This window comes from Pleurodeles waltl, chromosome 2_2 (genome assembly GCF_031143425.1).
Source record: "Pleurodeles waltl isolate 20211129_DDA chromosome 2_2, aPleWal1.hap1.20221129, whole genome shotgun sequence".
In the NCBI taxonomy this organism is placed as follows: Eukaryota; Metazoa; Chordata; class Amphibia; order Caudata; family Salamandridae; genus Pleurodeles; species Pleurodeles waltl.
This window is the reverse complement of record NC_090439.1, coordinates 301,644,098-301,662,596: the sequence shown is the minus strand read 5'-3', so window position 1 is coordinate 301,662,596 and position 18,499 is coordinate 301,644,098. Positions and strand designations below refer to the sequence as shown.

Here is an 18,499-nt window from a genome sequence, read left to right as displayed (position 1 = left end):
TGTGGGCCTCACATATATCAGACCGGATGACAGAGCGGCAATTCCTCTGTGAACGAATCCAGTGAATCACTTTGTTAATTAGTGAATCACTCGACTCTCCGTTACCCTGAGGTAGCTTTGGTACCCTAGTTAAATAGATAGTCGCGACTTCCCTCCTCCTTCTGGACCTTTGATTAGGGACGTGCGTCTGCAATAATGTCATATGATCAGGATTAGTGGCAGGACGGGGACTAACACAGCAGCTTACTACCGAGGATGTTCCTCCTGGATTAAACTGAGAAGTTTTTGGACGTGAAATAACTATATCTCCCCGTCCAAAAATTAATCCACCCTTATTAACACCTGATTGAGACTTTCGCTCATATGCGGAAGACATGGATTGAGAAACAAACCTACCATTCCTGCCACATGTTGGGGAATTATCATTAATACACCTAACGGTGTTATGTGTAGAGGAAGATGTCATTTTGTCACCTAAACTGAGGGGACTGGGTTTTGTGGAATCCATCAGAAGATCAGACGAGGGGACAGACTTATAGGGCACATTACAGTTACAACCAGACTTTTGGCCCTGAAGTCCAGCAATTTTGTTCATCAAAGTTACCAATAGACTTTTAACATCATCTAATTTCAGAGAAATAATATCCAACTGGGAAACTTCATTGTTGCCCATCTTTGCATCCAGAGAGTTTTTAACAGAACCTTCTTCGCATAAGGTCTGTAAGTGACCAGGACTTACAGGATTTGAAGCCAAAACCGAGAACCTATTTGAACAAGGAATGGTAATAGGGGGAGGGGACGCGCACCTCACATGGGGTGCATCTTCTTCGGCTAGATGACCATTTGTCCCCACCAAGGGTGATGAGGTTTCTGGAGGTAAGGGGGTTACACCCTGGGATTGAGGAAAAGGGTGTAAATCAGCTTTAACCTCTATTCTATGTGACTGGGTTTTTTTCTTGAAGAGATCTGGGATCTTTTTGGAAAGAGTGGTATCTGGTCTAGAAGGACCAACAATGGAAGGACTCCTCAATATAGCCTCAACCTCTTCAAACAGTGAATCAATTGCTTTGAATTGCTGTAGTTTAGTGGTTGAAGATCCCTCCATTTTCCCGGCAGAACGTTTCTTGGGTTTTTTAACCCTAGATTGGGATACTGCTACCTCATCGGCCTTCCTCTTCCCCATGTCGACTGACCGGTGGCCTAGTAAAGTAGATAATTTCAACCACAATTATAAGAAGAAAATAGCCCAGCCCCAAAAAGCCTACTATCAAGTACAAATGATGTTGTAAGGAAAGGAAGCCCCTATAAAATAGGAGGTAATAGAAAATTACACCACTAGCAACAGAGGCCTCTATACCAGAACTAAATATAAAAAAAACATAATTTTAGGGGGGTGGCCCAGCCCAGTCTCCTCCTGGCGATGACGGGCGCAAGACGGGCCCGCCCTTGGCCCGGGCTTCGCCCGGGCGCCGCCCGCGCGCGTCCCGCGCAGCGGGAGCGCGAAGAAATGTTTAAAGGGCTCCTGCCCTATCAGGTGTCTCCCCTGGTAGTTGGCGTTCCCCGCGCAGCGGGAGCGCGAAGAAATGTTTAAAGGGCTCCTGCCCTCTCAGCTGTCTCCCCTGGTAGTTGGCGTTCCCCGCGCAGCGGGAGCGCGAAGAAATGTTTAAAGGGCTCCTGCCCTCTCAGCTGTCTCCCCTGGTAGTTGGCGTTCCCCGCGCAGCGGGAGCGCGAAGAAATGTTTAAAGGGCTCCTGCCCTCTCAGCTGTCTCCCCTGGTAGTTGGCGTTCCCCGCGCAGCGGGAGCGCGAAGAAATGTTTAAAGGGCTCCTGCCCTCTCAGCTGTCTCCCCTGGTAGTTGGCGTTCCCCGCGCAGCGGGAGCGCGAAGAAATGTTTAAAGGGCTCCTGCCCTCTCAGCTGTCTCCCCTGGTAGTTGGCGTTCCCCGCGCAGCGGGAGCGCGAAGAAATGTTTAAAGGGCTCCTGCCCTCTCAGCTGTCTCCCCTGGTAGTTGGCGTTCCCCGCGCAGCGGGAGCGCGAAGAAATGTTTAAAGGGCTCCTGCCCTCTCAGCTGTCTCCCCTGGTAGTTGGCGTTCCCCGCGCAGCGGGAGCGCGAAGAAATGTTTAAAGGGCTCCTGCCCTATCAGGTGTCTCCCCTGGTAGTTGGCGTTCCCCGCGCAGCGGGAGCGCGAAGAAATGTTTAAAGGGCTCCTGCCCTATCAGGTGTCTCCCCTGGTAGTTGGCGTTCTGTTAGTGTACCCGAGGGAGACAAATGAGCACACTACATGATATACTGAAATGTCAGTGATATGCTTTTTAATTACCCTATGATGATAAGACAGAAAACACTGCATGATGAGTCTCGCTCATACTTAATACTAAAATAATGTAATGATCCCGCATTTTGCAATACTAGCCATGAGCAAAGTTGGCATATTTGATGTCCTTGGTAAACAGCAATAAATGAGGGTTGAGGAACATTTTGTACACCGCTGGCAAAGTTATATTGTTGATTTACCTAAAAACATACTTTCCTTGTCACCACCCTTAAACACATTACGTTAAGTGCTATTCGTTTTTTTTAAGTGGAAGATGGCCTCAAGCGCTGGTGGCATTACGAAACTAGGGAGAACATAGAACAGTCAAACATAGAAGAATCAAATATGTACATGTTACCTTTGACATTACATGGCAGACCCATACAAACTATGACAGCTTATGTGGAACCACATCAAATCCCACAGAAGGAATGTGGAATCTGTTAGAAGTTGTTTTACAGCCGGCAATCAAAGAATGGCAATTTGTTTTTTTCGTTTTTTTGGGGGGAGGGGGGTTATAGAACAAACTTGAAATTAGAGCACTTTACATGAGCACCAAATTACATTACACATTTTTTAAGGTATAAGAAGTTTAAATGATTTACCCGGAATCACAGGATGTTGGTTGGAGGCAGGTCATGAACCTTATTTCCCAGTTACAATGTTGACCACTCTGGCCGTTAAACCACATCCCTTCCCAAAGTGTTCAAAATGTTACAAATGGTGAGTTTTATTTGCAAAAGCTTTTACCCAAGACAAAAACATCCAAGTATTAATTTTATGGGAATCGTTTTGCACACTTGGAAATGCACCCATTACGAATCGTTAAATGTATTCACAAATTTTGCAGAAAGATTTTTTTTTTTTTTTAAGATCAATGTGCGGGTCTCTGCACATTCGGGTGATTCACAGAAACCAGTGAGCCAATGTGTCTTCTTAAATTTCACTCAGGGATTTGACTTGCATTTAGAAGTAAACAAGCCAATCCAATTCGCTAGGACCAATGAAATGGAGCACTCCTTTTTAGAAATACAGCCATACTCTGGAGTTCTCAGAATGGCAGAGTCTAAGAGGGAAGTCTAGTGAGATTCATACTTTGGTTCGGCATGCTGGCTTCCATGTAAGCCCTTATAACTTCATATTTTGTTGTGGATGTGGTTAGAATATGGACCAGAGAGCGAAGCATGGGTGATCCTCAATAAGCCTGGACAGTTTCTTTTAAACTGTGGCTTGTTGGAGAACCCATTAGTTTCTAGGGGATATTTGGTTTAGTTTGCAGGTACTCATTAACTTTTCTAGCTGCACGTATATTCTCAAATCTCTCAAATCATGATTCACAAAGGAAGGAGTGCGTAAACTCTAGACCTTTGTGGAAATTATTGATAAAAAACATATTCAAAATAGAAAAGATATAAGAGAATAAAAGCTGCATGGATAGAAAGTGGGGTGAGAAGGGGGGTGGGATAAACATGGGTAACTAACTCTATCTATAGAGCGCTTTCTGCCACTGACGAGGAGCTGAAGCTCTTTTCTGTGTGTACCAGGCTTCTCTGGAACCCAAAGGTAGATAAGTGATGGATTAGTATAGGGAAATATAAATTGTTATTGGGAGTGGTAGACAAGTGAATCTGTTACTTGGATGAATAGGATAATGGATGGGTAGAGGAGGGAATAGCATAGAAAGGATTATTCAGGCGCGGTTTCGGAGAAGTCAGAAAGCCTATTATTGGGTCGAAAGGATGAAGGATGGAAAGGGGGGAGAGTTTTGAAAGGGCTGTCTGGGAGTTCAGAGCAGTGAAGATGTTTGGGATGAGTCAGACAGTGAGAAGGTAGGAGATAAATTCGAAGAATAGGATGTTTCAGAGTGGTGGTTGGGTGATGTCTGGGGAGATTAGTGTTTTTTTTTCTCTGCAGTGGGAGGTAAATATATACATATGTAGATACATAACCACATGAGGTATACGTACACAGTCATATTAACATGATATGCATATGGATAATAATCAGGAGACAAATCTTTTCTAGATAAAGTCCCATACATACATGCATAGATAAATATTACAAACTGAGGCTTTCCTGTTTTGCTCTAATTTATGTTTTTTTTAGATTATTTATTGCTAGATACAGTTACTACAATCATATTTACACACTGTGAAAGATACCTGTTATTATAAGAAGCCATGAGCATACACTCATTCCCTTAGATGTTATTGATGTATTGATCTACCTGTATATGGATATGATATATTTATACATGTATATATATATATATTCACTTAAAAAAACAAAGGTTACAGGGACATTATAGTTAGGCTCACATTTTAAACGTAAAAAAAACTAAAAATTCACCAGTTTAGAGTTACCTCAAGTAACTATAACTCATACCCAAAGGTGACTGTAACCCATCCCCTGTGAAGATTCGTCAAGTGGCGCCAAAGATATAGGCAAGCAAAAAACAGCTTTTTCTATAGAAACTAGGTCCTAACTATAACTACCTAATGGTCGACCGCCACTAGGTACTGTATGTATGTATATATTTTTATTGTTATAATTTCATTTTTTTTTTTACATATATTTTTCATTCTTCTAGTAAGTATAAAAATATGTATAGAGAGATGCATACTCATTTTTGTGATTTATTTTTTTACCCATTAATTAATAATATGTTTGTATCCTTTTAAAGTGTTTTGGTTTATGTATTTATGATGTTTTTTTAAAGTAATAAGTCTAGTGAATAGTTAACATTTACACATACATTCTGTATAATCGTACAAGAGGCAGTGAGACAAATTCTAAACAGTTTTGGTAAAGCTTGGAATAGCACAAGATATTGCCCTGTATCTCAGTCAATATTGTATGAATCTAAGGTGGCAGCCATGGGGAGTAGGGGCCAGCAGTCTTTGAATGTCATTGCTGAAGAGGCTGAATCCTGGGGGAACACCTATACAAGGTTGGCTTTCCAGGGGAGGAATATCCTCAGTTTGACTTGATGGTCACAGATTTGGAGGAATAATCCAAACCATGTAAACAGTGTTCCACTAATGCCTGCTGAGGTAGCTAATATAAGTTGGCACTGCACTGCGCACCAGACATAGGTCTGGATTTAGATGAAACTGCCCGGATCAGCAGAGGGTTTCTTTAGGGTGGATGTGAAGATAGCATGTAAAAGGGATTAATGATGACTTCCCTCGATAGGGTGGCTTGTTAGACTTATTAGGGCAATAACTTTGACTAAACAGTTATACCCAGATGGGGAGATTTTTGAAGGCAAGCAGGGTTTTACTTATAACAGACTCAGAAACAATCACAAATTCACAAAATGGAAATTAATAAGCAAGTATGGAAGGACAGGGATAGCCCGCTTGATGAGTGATGGCACCAATACGTGCCCTTAAATTGTCAGTTTTATTGCTATTGAGTGAAAGAAAGTCTGTCTGAGTAAGGGGGTTAGCAACATGACAGCGTGCTATACAGGCAATCCAGATAAGACAACTGATTAGACACTGCACTGGGATTTCTCAGTAGATTAATGCACCTGCTGCAGAGGTGTCATACTTGCAGATAGAGGCATTTCAGTTTTTCATAATTAGGATGGTAATAAATTACGCACTAAGGGAGTTCACAGTTGTGTGTTCTCATATGATTCATTAGAGGAATGCCTGTCTGAAGGTATGTGTCGGAGTCTGTTGCACGTCAAGCATGTATGATGCAGCTGATCAATTCTTCCTAGTAAATACGTGCCCAATATTATGATCTGAGGGAGTCTGCCCACCCTGCCTCAGACGTTTACCTCCTTCTCTCTCCTGTTCACTAGCCAACCTCCAATGCGTTGCTCAACGTCTCCTTACCTGCTGGTCAGATACACATGACCAATAACCTTGACCCACCATGGCTCCATCTGATGAGATACTAGAGTACTGGGAAGAGAACTCCGCCAACAGGGTTAATTTCTCCTTCCCTCTACCCTGTATCCTCATTTGTTCTCTTCAGTCACTCTTTTCCAACATTTCATGTCCCCCATGGTGCAGTGAGGCAACCTTTGTAGATCACCTTATATAGTGATGTAAATGTCCTGGTCTAGTTCTCCATAGCAATTTTTTATTAGACAGTAAAGATACTATACCTTCATCCAGCGAACAAAATAACTTATTTGCAAGTTTTCATGAGTAAAGATTACTTCCTGATGGTGTTTGTAAATGAGACTTTGGGCACAACTTATACTGCAATAAGTCTTATCTCTGTTTTTTGTAGTGAGAAATTCTAGCCAGCCAGGCCTGGTTTATTGTTACACTGTGGGGCCAGTACTTTTATTTTGCCTCTTTTCCTTATGTTTTGACAGGGCGCAAAGTAATGCATAACGCAGTTGGTATGTTTTTCGTCAAAAACAAATGGAATCCTCAATACCTGCAGCTTTTTAAGGGTTTTCCTATGCAAAATGTGTGTCTGCCATTTTCCAGGTTTTCAACAGATGAGTTGTCCACAGCAGACAGTGGTGCATTTGTTGGGTGAGATACAGGTTTGGGTACGTTTGGGCTGCCATCTGATACACATCTTTCGAAGAGACCCAACATGAACCCTAAATCATATGAGAACTCACGTACTTGGTTCCAATCGATTTGAGATTGGTATTTGGCATTTATATTGTGTTACAAATATATTTAATACCACACGTTTCCTTCAAAGACCAGGCGGAGTTTCTTTCGGTTTGAGGATTTGTGAGCGAGATTGGCGCGTTTCTCAGTGGGTGTGTAAGAACTGACGCTTTATACCTTTAATCCAGGACCACTGATTCATCAGTCTCTGCATAAGATCAGTTCCCCACTGCGCAAACTGAGGGCATCTAGCATCGATAGACCCAAATGCCAAAGGAAAGATGTCCGTGCCCATAAACGAAAGGGAGGGACCGATTCACTTCTTTGTCTAGGTCATAACGTTTTCAAGTGATGTCACTTCCTCCGATCAACTTATGTTGGGGTGTGGCCTCTTGTTGGTGTCAAGGGTATTTATCAAATGATATAGGTTGGCAGAGAAAAGTGCTCAGTTACATAAAGGAACAAAGGAAGGCACATTGTTCAAAGCTGATGAATTCAAACTAAAGTCAATTTACATGTTATAGCAACTCTGAAAGCGGAATAACAGGACGGATTCAGTTTACCTTCCTCATTTGTTTTGCCTGTATGGTTTCTCCCTTCCATTCTCTGGTGGAGTACGAAAGCAAACCAACTTCACTGCTAATACTGAGGTTTCCTGAATGAAAATGTAAAACATCATAAAAATTCATCTTCATTAAATGTAAAAAAAAAAGCATATTCTATTTAACTCAAAAGTTACTATTACGTTTTCCTTTGACTTTTCCTTGACAGCAAATAATCCACCTGAAATAGAAAAAAAAGAAAATAATTCTCAAATAGATAAAAAAAAAAAAACTGAACTGTTCATGTGGAAAAGATAAATGGTGCAGTGCAGTGAACCATAGCATATGCTACATACCATTTTAGCAGCCGCTCCTTGCAACACCATAGTGTGGACAGCACGTAGGACACTGCCAGCATCATTGGTGGATTTATTTTGCTCCACAAAAGGGTCACAGCCAGGTTAATGGGCGCTAGCCAGGACTGTCCCTCCTTTCTCTCTGGAACCAGATAAGCAGACGATCAGCACACTGGAGCTGGTACAGCTATGCAGCATGTGTTAATCTTTTAACTGTATAGGTATCAGTTCATTAAAATACCAAAAGTAGCGTAAGTGACGTCCTCTTTCACTCCACAGCCATAACAGAGCTGATCCTCTCTATCCTTCGATCAGCCTTCTATATTCTCATGAGAAGCTACAGAAAGACACATAGTACAAACTACATAAAAGAAGCGGGGTCCTAGAGTCTTATTACCATTTAGCTTCTCTCCCTGACTTCATCGTCCCTCAGAATTCAGGAAGTAAACGTAGTGCCAAAAGTAGAACATAACATACGAATAGTGTATTTGAAGGGCACATGCCCACCACCCAGGATGCCCTCTTTACGCTATTCAAAGATAACATATTTATTACTGCCAAATCAATGACATTTATTTTATTGACCTTGGAAAGATCAAAAGCTGAATAGACTTGCCAAACACAGATCCCTGCAGTAGATGTGCCAGTCCCCTGAATCACCAAACACGGGCAGGTCACTGGTAGCAACTTCTACCCCTGGATACTCTAACATCCATATTTTGATCTCACTTATGCTATTGTTATTTCGTGTTCTGGAATAACCACACTAGAACCCAAACTGGAAATGCCCTGGGGAGATTATGGAATTTAAGGTAAAAAGTAAAATCAGATACTCTGAGGTTCAGAATTTATCGGGTCTAATAAATAGCACCTCATTCAAGATTTGCCCAGGAATCGGGGTGTAACAAAATACGTTTGGGGGTTTATTGCAATTGGTAGTTGTTGGGTGCTGTAAACCCCAATTAATTTGCAATTTCGATCCCTGTCCAAGCAGGAACACTCGTAATTATCCAGGTCACTTGTAATTAGACCCATTTAGAGTGTGTGTGGTAATGACGATTTTGGGAAAATGTACATATATAGTGTTTCTGCATATTCGTGCCTTCAAATTATAGTTAGAGTTGTTCAAAATAACCCAGTATTACTTTAATCTTACCAGAATCCAATACAAATACGGCATTAACACCCAGTGGTAGCAGGAAAGCATTTGAGTATTAAAGGTAGGATAGTGTCTGAAGGCTGAAAATGAGGCTACCTAAAAAAATGTTTATTTCAGTTCCCATAGTAAAGATCCAGTAAATGAAAACATCACACAAAAAGCTGCATGTACATAACAGCTCATCTTACTTTTCATGCAAGTGTTTTACGTTTCATATACGAAGTCGATTTCTAGAAGGAGGAAATCAGTTTTCAAAATGTAATTTGTTTTAGAAATAAAAAAATATCACCAGCCATGAAGGTGCAACAAGCTAAAATTTCTCAACAAAAGAATCCTTTAAAATCGTTAGTAGCTATTTTTTCCACTTTTTTTGCACAGCAATAAAATCAAATCTAAATACATTCTAAAAAGCATTGAAAGTCTAATAGTTTTATCTAACAAAGGTTTTGAAACGTGAGGTATCATAATTAGATTCTGATCAAAGAGGAACCTAACGATTTGCTGTAGACGACTAGTGAGGGTGAGATTCCTAGCTGTGAAAGTGTATCCAGCAATTTTGTGCAGAAGAGTCAAAGAAGGCGAGGAGGAAAGCTACCATCGTTGTTTTCAATTTGACGACGAAAGAACCTTTCATGTAGGTTTGTAAGTTTTTCCAGGACGTGCTTTATGGATGAGATGTTTGATGGCTTTTCATACTTTTGGGCAGAGGTGTATTGCTATGCAAATATCTTTATCGCTTAATAAGGTGCCTACTGGTTATGTGTAGATACTGAATAGGTTGAAAGAGAGAATTCATCTTTGTGACACCCTTCCGTTTAGAGGAAGGGTCCCTGATCCGTCACACCAAATTGGGATATTGACAACAGGAAATGTTGCGAAGCAAAATACGAGAAGCAAGCTCTAGCGACGCCAATGCAAGATTGGGGGGAAGAAACTGAGATTTTATTTCAAGCCCGGTTTTCCTTGGGGCTGAAAGTGGAGTTTGGGTGAATCCCAGATAAAAACATCAAGTAAGGGTGCCTTAGGGAGGTTTGACGTTCCTTTTCTGCGGAGATCAATCTGATTTGGTGAACAAAGGGATAGCCCTAGCTTCTCCTATAGTTGGTTAAAAAGGTAAAGAAAACGCCAGCAAACTTGTAACAGTACTCAATAATGATGTGTTTTATATAAAGGCAATATTTTGTAAAGAGGAGCCTTTCACACCATGTTTGACCAATATGCAAAGACTCCCTGGCCTAAACAGGATACATAAACAAGAAAGTTAAAGGGGTCGGTGGGGAAGAGGAAAGCATTTGTTTGAGAAACATGTAGGCACTTGGTAGGAACAGTACACAGCCCAGAGAAGCAGCCTTTTCATTTGCCAAAGTATCCATGATGCAGAACTTGGAAAATGACATATCTGGCAAAGCTAATGTCTGCCTATAGAAAGTAGGCTGTTGCCTGTTCTTACGCACTCCAGCTTTTAAAACAGGATAAAAGACACCTTTCGCCCTCAAGATGACAGGATTGTGGTCACAAACATGTGAGGGACAGGGCCCCACTAAGCAAAGGGCACTTTCGTTCAACCTTGCTTCACACCTGCTCAGTCACCTGGTCGGTTTGCACTCTTAAGGTACTCCATTGTGATACCCATCACTCTACAAAGTACCACAAATGAATACATAATAGGGTAGGGTAGACCATGCTATTGACACAGCCTGGAAAGTAGGTGCTGCAAACAACCCTCTTTTCTCCATGTTTTGCTTATACGTCACCCAGGCAGTACCTGCTTGTTGCTTTTGGTGCCAGTTCTGGACCTCCTCTTAGGTAGGCAATTTCTGTGCCCTCTCTTTCCAATAAGTCAAGGTTTACTCTCTACTCAACAGCGGAAACCTACAACCTTCCCATTAGTTCCTGCCTCTCCATACTCTGCAGCTGTCAATTGTTTATCCTTGTCAACCTGCCTTTTTTCTAGTTACTGCCCACTGGCTCCTTACCCTCCTCTTGCTTGCTTGGCCGGTCTCCAATTTTACTCATGCTTTCTGCAAAGCATTCATGGACTACACAAACTCTCAAGAGGATACATTGGACAGAACACAGCAAACATATCTTGGACAGCACTGATATGCAATATGGCTGCTCAACACTGCAGTCAATACAGGGCATCCCACAAACAACATCTATTGGTACACTGTAGACAAATCAATGAGCACATTCGCAACCTAGCTCACGAATACCATATAGATGGGTGTCAACATGCTTCCAATCAGTCTCAACCAGGACACACAAATGAACACGTCCAACAGCACTTAGTATGACAAAGTGCCCCACCCACTCACCTACAGCCCTCCTCCACATACACATATAGCTGCCTGGCAACAAGGGAATGACTTCAACCCTATAAGATGTGTAGGCATTTTAATATAGATTTCTGGTTTCACCATTAGCCCTCAAACAATAAGAACATTCACCCAAACCAGTTGAAACTGGCATAACCTCCTACCAGAGGAACGTAGATTATAGTTATGTGGCATGTCTGGTATGTCCTGTTTTAAAGGAAAGAAAATGATGTAGTGATATAATATATATATGTATGTAAATTAAATTTCTACAGTGCAAACCTAGCAAAAAGGCAGCAGAGGGCTGTAACTGATCAAAGGCAACTTTAAAGTCAACAATAGAAGAGGATGTTGGGTTGTGATCGGTTAATGCACTGTGATCTAGTGTTGTTTTTTTTTTTTTTTAAAGGGGAGTCCTTAACTCTTTCCTAAATTGGAACATTGTTGCAGTGTTCCAGATGGATGCAGGGATGATGTTCTAGATTCTGGGTGCATAGATGTAAATGGCATAATTTGCTTTTTCTGTCTTTTACACTTCTTCGTCTGCAATCTGATGGTCTCCTAGTTGCGGTTGTGCCAAGAACCACTAGAGATGGTGAGCTTGTCTGAAAGATAAGCTGGGGTGCTGGTCGTGATCGCTTTTTAAATGATTCAGTTGTTTTTTTAGATGCTGCTGGCTGGCAAGGGGAGCCATTGGAGTTCCATTCAGGATAAGGGTGATATGATCCTATTTCTTCAGTCCCATGATAAGACATTCTGCAGCGTGTAGAATGACATTAATGGGTGCCAGTGTGGCATCAGGGAGGCCAGGGGGTAGAGCATTAATGCCAGTCAGATGTGAGAGTACAAGGGCTTGAACAAAAGTTCTGAAGTCACTTGGAAGAAATGGTGTTTACTTTCTTTAGAAAAAAAGCTGCTTTTTTTTGGCAGTGTTTGTTGAGAGTGAGGTTGCTGTCTCGGATTAATTCAACTGATTTGACATTTGGTGAGAGTTGGGGTTCAGAGCCATAAAGGTTCAGGTCATTGAGCCAGGTTTGTACTGTATCTTGTTTGATGTCTGTTTTGGTAGTGTTGAGCTTCAGGTAGGTGATGGCCATTCAGGTCTGGATGATGTGCAAGCAGTATTTGAGGCATTCAATGTCTCAAACAGAGGAGACTTTCAAGTAGAGTTGTGCATCATCAGCATATTGATGAATCTTGATGCTATTATCTGTGAGTAGAGCACCAAGCAGCTCCATATAAAGGATGAAGATGAGAGGATGGAACTGTGGGGGACTCCACTTGCGATATGGATCTTTTGTAACCTGGAGGTGCCCCCATGTCTTTCTATGCATGGGCCAAGTAGGCACCCTGTAGAATGTTGAGTGTGGATGCTGTGAGAATTTGACAGTGTAAGGAATGTTGGTGTCTGCGTACTGGGTGAAGCCAGGGAGTTGATTACAAATGGAGGAAGAAAGGAGCCTTAACAGGATCTACCTGAAAAAGAATTACCTTCCACCCGAATGGCTCTTGATTCTCGATGAAGACACCTGCCCTCCAACTACTACAACAATACCCATCCACACTACCAATAGCAGATGTTTTCAACCCAAATCAGACTCCATTCTTTAATGAAAACCTTGAAATTATTTGAAAAGTAACCCCAGACTAGTACGAGAGCTTTGATGCCATAACAATGACAAACTGTGCACTGTGAAATGCCAATAATAATAATAATACAAACACCTTCATTCATTGTACAAACTCAGACTGGTATTTGTCTGTAATATAATTGGCAAATTTGAGGGAAAGGTGAGAAATCTTCTAATTTAAACAATGTTTTGTAATAGTTAAAGTGCAGCATCCCTTCATGTTTGCACATCCCCAATCTAAGCACACTTGTTAGCTATTATTAATAACACAGATATTTCAATGCATGTCACCTTTACTATCAGTAGCATTTTTATTTCACAAACCCTGGCTCAAACACCTCAGACATTCCCACCCCCTTAAGACCTCTGCGACAGCCTTGCCACCTATTTCCACTGGAAAGTCCAGTACATATACAAAGGTTTTAAGAACCAAACCATCCCCCCCCTAACGCCCACCACCATCACCAAGGACCCCACGCCGCAGACCCTAAACCATTGGACCCCTATCTCCACAGAAGACACCTGGAAACTCATGTACTCCATCCATTCAGGGGCACCCTTAGACCCGTGGCCAAACCACATCTTCAACCTGGCCAGCACACCATCGCCCAGAGCTCTGCCAGACTATCAACCACTCCATCGAAACTGCCACCTTCCCATCTGACTGGAAACACGCAGAGATCAACCTGCTCCTGAAAAAACCCTCCACCGACCCTAAGGAGAAGAAAAACTGTAGTCCTATCTTGCCGCTCCCCTTCCCAGCTAAGGTAACAGAAAAGGCTATCAAAATGCAACTGACAGAGTTTCTTGAATCAAAACACATTCTGGACCCCTCACAGTCTGGATTCAGGAGCAACCACAACTCCAAGACAGCTCTCCTCGCAGCCAGAGACAACACTCATGCCATACTGGACCACAGAGACACGGCCGACCTCATCCTTCCTGACCTCTCTGCTGTGTTTGATACAGTCTCCCACTCTACCCTCTGTACCAGACTCCACGATGCCGGCATCCATGGCAAAGCACTAGAATTGATCTGATCCTTCCTCACCGCAAGAACCCAGAGTGTTGGACTCCAACCGTTCACTGCGGCACCAAAGAAACATGCTGCAGAGTACCCCAGGGATCCTCACTAAGCCCGACCCTCTTCAACGTCTACATCATCCTGCTCGCTAAGATCATCAGACAGCACAAGCTAAACATTGTTTCCTATGCTGATGACATCCAGCTGATCCTTTCCCGGACCAATGACCCATCAAAAGCCAAGAGAAATTTCCACAGCCAGGTGCCTCAGGGTCAACTCAGACAAGACTGAGATTCTTGTACTCGGCTCCACCCCCTCTGCCAGGGACAACCCCTGGTGGGCAGCCACACTGGGAAATGCCTCTATACCCACGGACCACACACGCAACTTGGGTATCATCCTGGAATCAACGCTTTCCATGACCCATCAAGTCAATTCCATCTTTTCAACCTGCTTCCAAACCCTGCGGCTCCTTCGAAAAAATCTTCAAATGGATCCCCACTGAGACTACGAGGATGGTCACCCACACTCTGGTCAGCAGCAAATTTACTACGGCAACACACTCTACACCAGCATCACAAAGAATCTACAAGCATGACTACAGAGAATTCAGAACGCAGCAGCCAGACTCAACCTGAACATCTCCCACCACACCCACACCTCCGCCCACCTCAGAGACCTCCAATTTTTCCCAGTCGATAAGTGCATCACCTTCAAGCTACTGACTCACACCTATAAAGCACTTCACAACATCAGACCAGACTACCTCCACTACCATCTGACCTTCTACACCCCTGCCAGGCAACTCTGATCCTCTACTTCGCTGCCATCCCCAGAATCAAGAAAAGCACAGCTGAAGGCAGATCTTTCTCCTACCTCGCAGCCCGGAAACGGAACACACTCACTCTCAAACTCAGACATGCTGCATCACTAAAGCAGTTCAGGAAGGATCTCAAGACCTGGCTCTTTGAACCACAGCGCCTACAATTACTGATTCATTGATTTTTTTGCTGTTTTTCTATTTTGCAGACTGTGCTTTTGGCAACAGTTCATTTTATGTCTGGCAGTTTGTTGTCTTTTTAAACCACATTGATACTGCTTTCCTTTCTCACCACTGTTAAGTCATTCCTGATATTCCTCCCTCTCTTTAATGGCTTTTGGCCAGATGTACAAAGCATTTTTCTGGTCACAAACTGCAACCAGAAAAATCCTATTTATGGTGTACCAAAGGCAAAATGCGACTAACTTGAATTGCATTTTGCTTTTGTGATTCAGTATTAGGAAGGGGCATGTTTAGGGCGTTCCTTCCTAATACCGAATTGCACTGTTATGCGTGAATGTTTGCGTTCAAAATGTGGTCACAACACATTCACATTTTACCAGCTCCTTGAAGGAGGCAGTAACCCATTCACAAATGGGAAGGGGTCCCTAAGGGACCCTTTACTGTTTGTGAATGTGGGTGCCAACATTTTTTAAGAGCAGGCAGTGGTCCCACAGACACTGTCAACTCTTAAGAAATGAAAAGAAAATGTAATTTAAGGAAAACAGGCTGTATTTAAAAAAGGAATAAATTGTTTTACCAGCAGACCACCACCCCTGTGATTTTGGCCATTCCCAATGGATCGCAACTTTCGACCTGCCTCATGAATATTGATAAGGCAGATCCATTTGCGACCCATTGGGAATCACTAACAGTGTCAAACACACTGTGGTACATCACAGTTTGTGAGAATCGCGAAGATTTACTATTAGGAAACCACAAACCCACAATTTCATACATCTGGCCCTTTGTTTTTAATGTTAGTTACAGTCCATCCAGTTCTGAAACATGAGGTAAACAAATTAAATTTCTCTGAGAAAACTGTGCCACATTCTGATAAAATGTATCCATTATTTCTTTTTGTTTTCAATCAGTGAATGAAATATGAAAACACACAGGCTGGATCTAAGGGTGTCCTATGCTGTATGCTAATTTGATACCAACTAAGTTCTGCACACTCCATATTGTCTTTCGACCTCAGCAACTACTACTAATGGCCCCAGTACCCCTTTCCCATCATGTCCGTTTTGGATTATATTACTGTTTCAGTCACTTTATCCTGGAATGAAGAAGGAGAAGGACTATTCTTGTATTCCTAGTGAGTTTTCCCCCTTTAAGACTGATTCACTATGCTGTTTTATTTATGCCATTGATATATTTCAATACACACACATGTTCTCTCTCCGACTATTGGAATGCTGACCATCTACTTTTATTTATTAAGGGTTTAGAATTCCCCCGTCCATTCCTGGACATTAAGTTTGATATTTTGAATATCACAACGGTTTTGAGAAAATAACAAATGTATTGTGCACTTGTAAAACCGAAACTGAGCAACGTGTTGACTAATAAAGACATTTAACACAAAGTTCATTTTGGAAATGAAATTATTTTTTCCTCAGACATCAGCATGTCAGTTTCTAGGACACCAACATTTTGCAGTGACTACTAATGTTTCATTTAGAATCAATAAAACTGGCCTGCCAACACAAAAATGTATCCTTTTCATGAAAAACACTATTTGTCCGCTGAAAATATCAGTTTTAGTAAATAAATATGTGGTCCCCAAATAACATCAAGTAGTTGGATGCTTTACTGCCTTACAAGGACTGATTCTGCAACTACATAGATGTATATGCTCCATTCTTCCAGGCTTGGCCACAGTTATGTGATCGATAAGCAACAATTTGCCAAGGCTCCCATTATACCAAGACTGGGCTCCATAATGCCAAGGATGTCCACAATGTGCCAAGGATGACTTGGCAATGAAAATAATGTGGCTAAGTAACTTCTATATCAGATCCAATGTCATGACCTCACCCTTGGTGTAAAAGACTGAAATTACATATAACTTAAACAATCTTTTAGTTCATAATACATATCGCATTATCATTAACACCATCAATGAGACACTTATGAACATAGGGATTATTCACAAAGGGAGACCACAGCACATGTAGATTTCTGTCTGCAAGGAGAACTCCTGCTGGATGGTTACTTCTATGGCTGAAATTATGACCATGTAGTAAAGGTAGGTGTTGTCAGATTTCTTCTACTTGTCGGTTTCTGGAGTTTTCAATTTTGGCTGTGGAGATCTCTGCTGCAGTGGCAGAGAACTCTGAATGGAAGGCAACAGAGCTCCCATTCACATAAATAAAAAAGATAAACATCTATCACACAATAACACTCTAAGCATATAAACGCAGCACACATCCTAGTCTCTGCCCTCTTTCCCTTGGACTGCCGACCAGGATGCCACACAACTACATATTTCAAGATGCATACAGCACGACTCAAGAGGAAGAGGAATTTACCTGAGGAGAAGACAGAACTTATAGGTAGCCATGCTAGTCATTAAAATGACCTGAATAGCCCACCTCTATAAACCCTCAGTGGAGCAGAGAAGGCAGCTGCAAGGCAGGAGTTGACAGTATGTTAATGTATTGAGGGTGGAGGTTCTGAAAAACTGACAAGACAGAGGAGGCAGGTGAGGGAGAACTGTTCTTCCTGGAGGCAGAAATGGGTCCAGACTCCATTTCACCCCCATCGAAGAGCTGATAGTCGCCATCATGTACCATGCCCAGCTATATGGCCAGCCTTATCCAGGAAACCCAGCTGTAAGGCCAAAAAAGAACTCAACACCCCTCTCTTACGAGTAGTTCTTTTATCACGAATCAAGGCACCCTCTCCTCCCCCCAACCCTGCACAAAAAGTCTAACATCACGTTACACTTACTACCAACATATTACACTTAAAATCACTTAAATGTTTGTTACAAAGTGTGTTGATCAGATGTTTAAGTAAATCTCTTGTATCCTCAAATAACCGTGCCTCATAATGAGGGACAAAGCAACAAAGCAGGGGGAGAAGAGAAGGATACCGTTATTCTGATGGTAAACAAAGAAAAGTGTGGCAGGCAGATGGAGGTGGTGTGATAGCAATATGAAGATTTTAAGCTTTTTACATCCAAATTTTATTAAAGGAAGGAAAAGTCTGGATATTACCTGAAAAAGGGGCCCTTGTAATGACTATACATGGCTGTGTTACTTTGGTCAGTTTGCAGCCTTCTAAGGTAGAGTTGGTTAGAAACAGCAGAACCAGTTTTGGTAGGAAGAAGTACGTATTTATGCTCAATATTTCACAGTCGAAAAAGGCAACAGTCAAAGACCCATTCTCTGCTACCTTCAAAAGTTTGTTTTGCAGGTTCGTGCGTGTCAGAGTGTTTTAACTTCTCACTACTGAAAGCTGCACCTAGGTATCAGAGCACTAGACAACATGTAGCAACAAAACAATGGGCCAGCATGTTGATGCATTGTATATTTTTATGTAATGCGATGTAAACGTACATTTTTGTACACTGAACATGAACAATCCACTGCTATAACCAGAGGCAAAAAAGGAAGGATGAGGGAAGGGTCAGTGTCTGTAGAGCAGGCCATATGTAAGCAAACCCAACCTTCCTGAAATGTATTCATTAATCAGTGTTGGGCAACGACAACTGAACTTCAGACAAACTCATTAGTC

General features: G+C 42.1%; 1 protein-coding gene across 2 annotated transcripts in view; it reads right to left on the bottom strand.

The window, feature by feature from the left end:
- Window positions 1–18,499, bottom strand: part of OTULINL (OTU deubiquitinase with linear linkage specificity like) — a 318,990-nt gene that overhangs the window by 129,160 nt on the left and 171,331 nt on the right. For both annotated transcript variants that reach the window (XM_069219762.1, XM_069219763.1), the window contains exons 2-4: window positions 7,804–7,945; window positions 7,651–7,688; window positions 7,469–7,560 (exon numbers count right to left, since the gene is read on the bottom strand). In XM_069219762.1, the coding sequence (XP_069075863.1) occupies window positions 7,469–7,560; window positions 7,651–7,688; window positions 7,804–7,945 (272 nt within the window). The remainder of the gene's footprint in view (window positions 1–7,468; window positions 7,561–7,650; window positions 7,689–7,803; window positions 7,946–18,499) is intronic.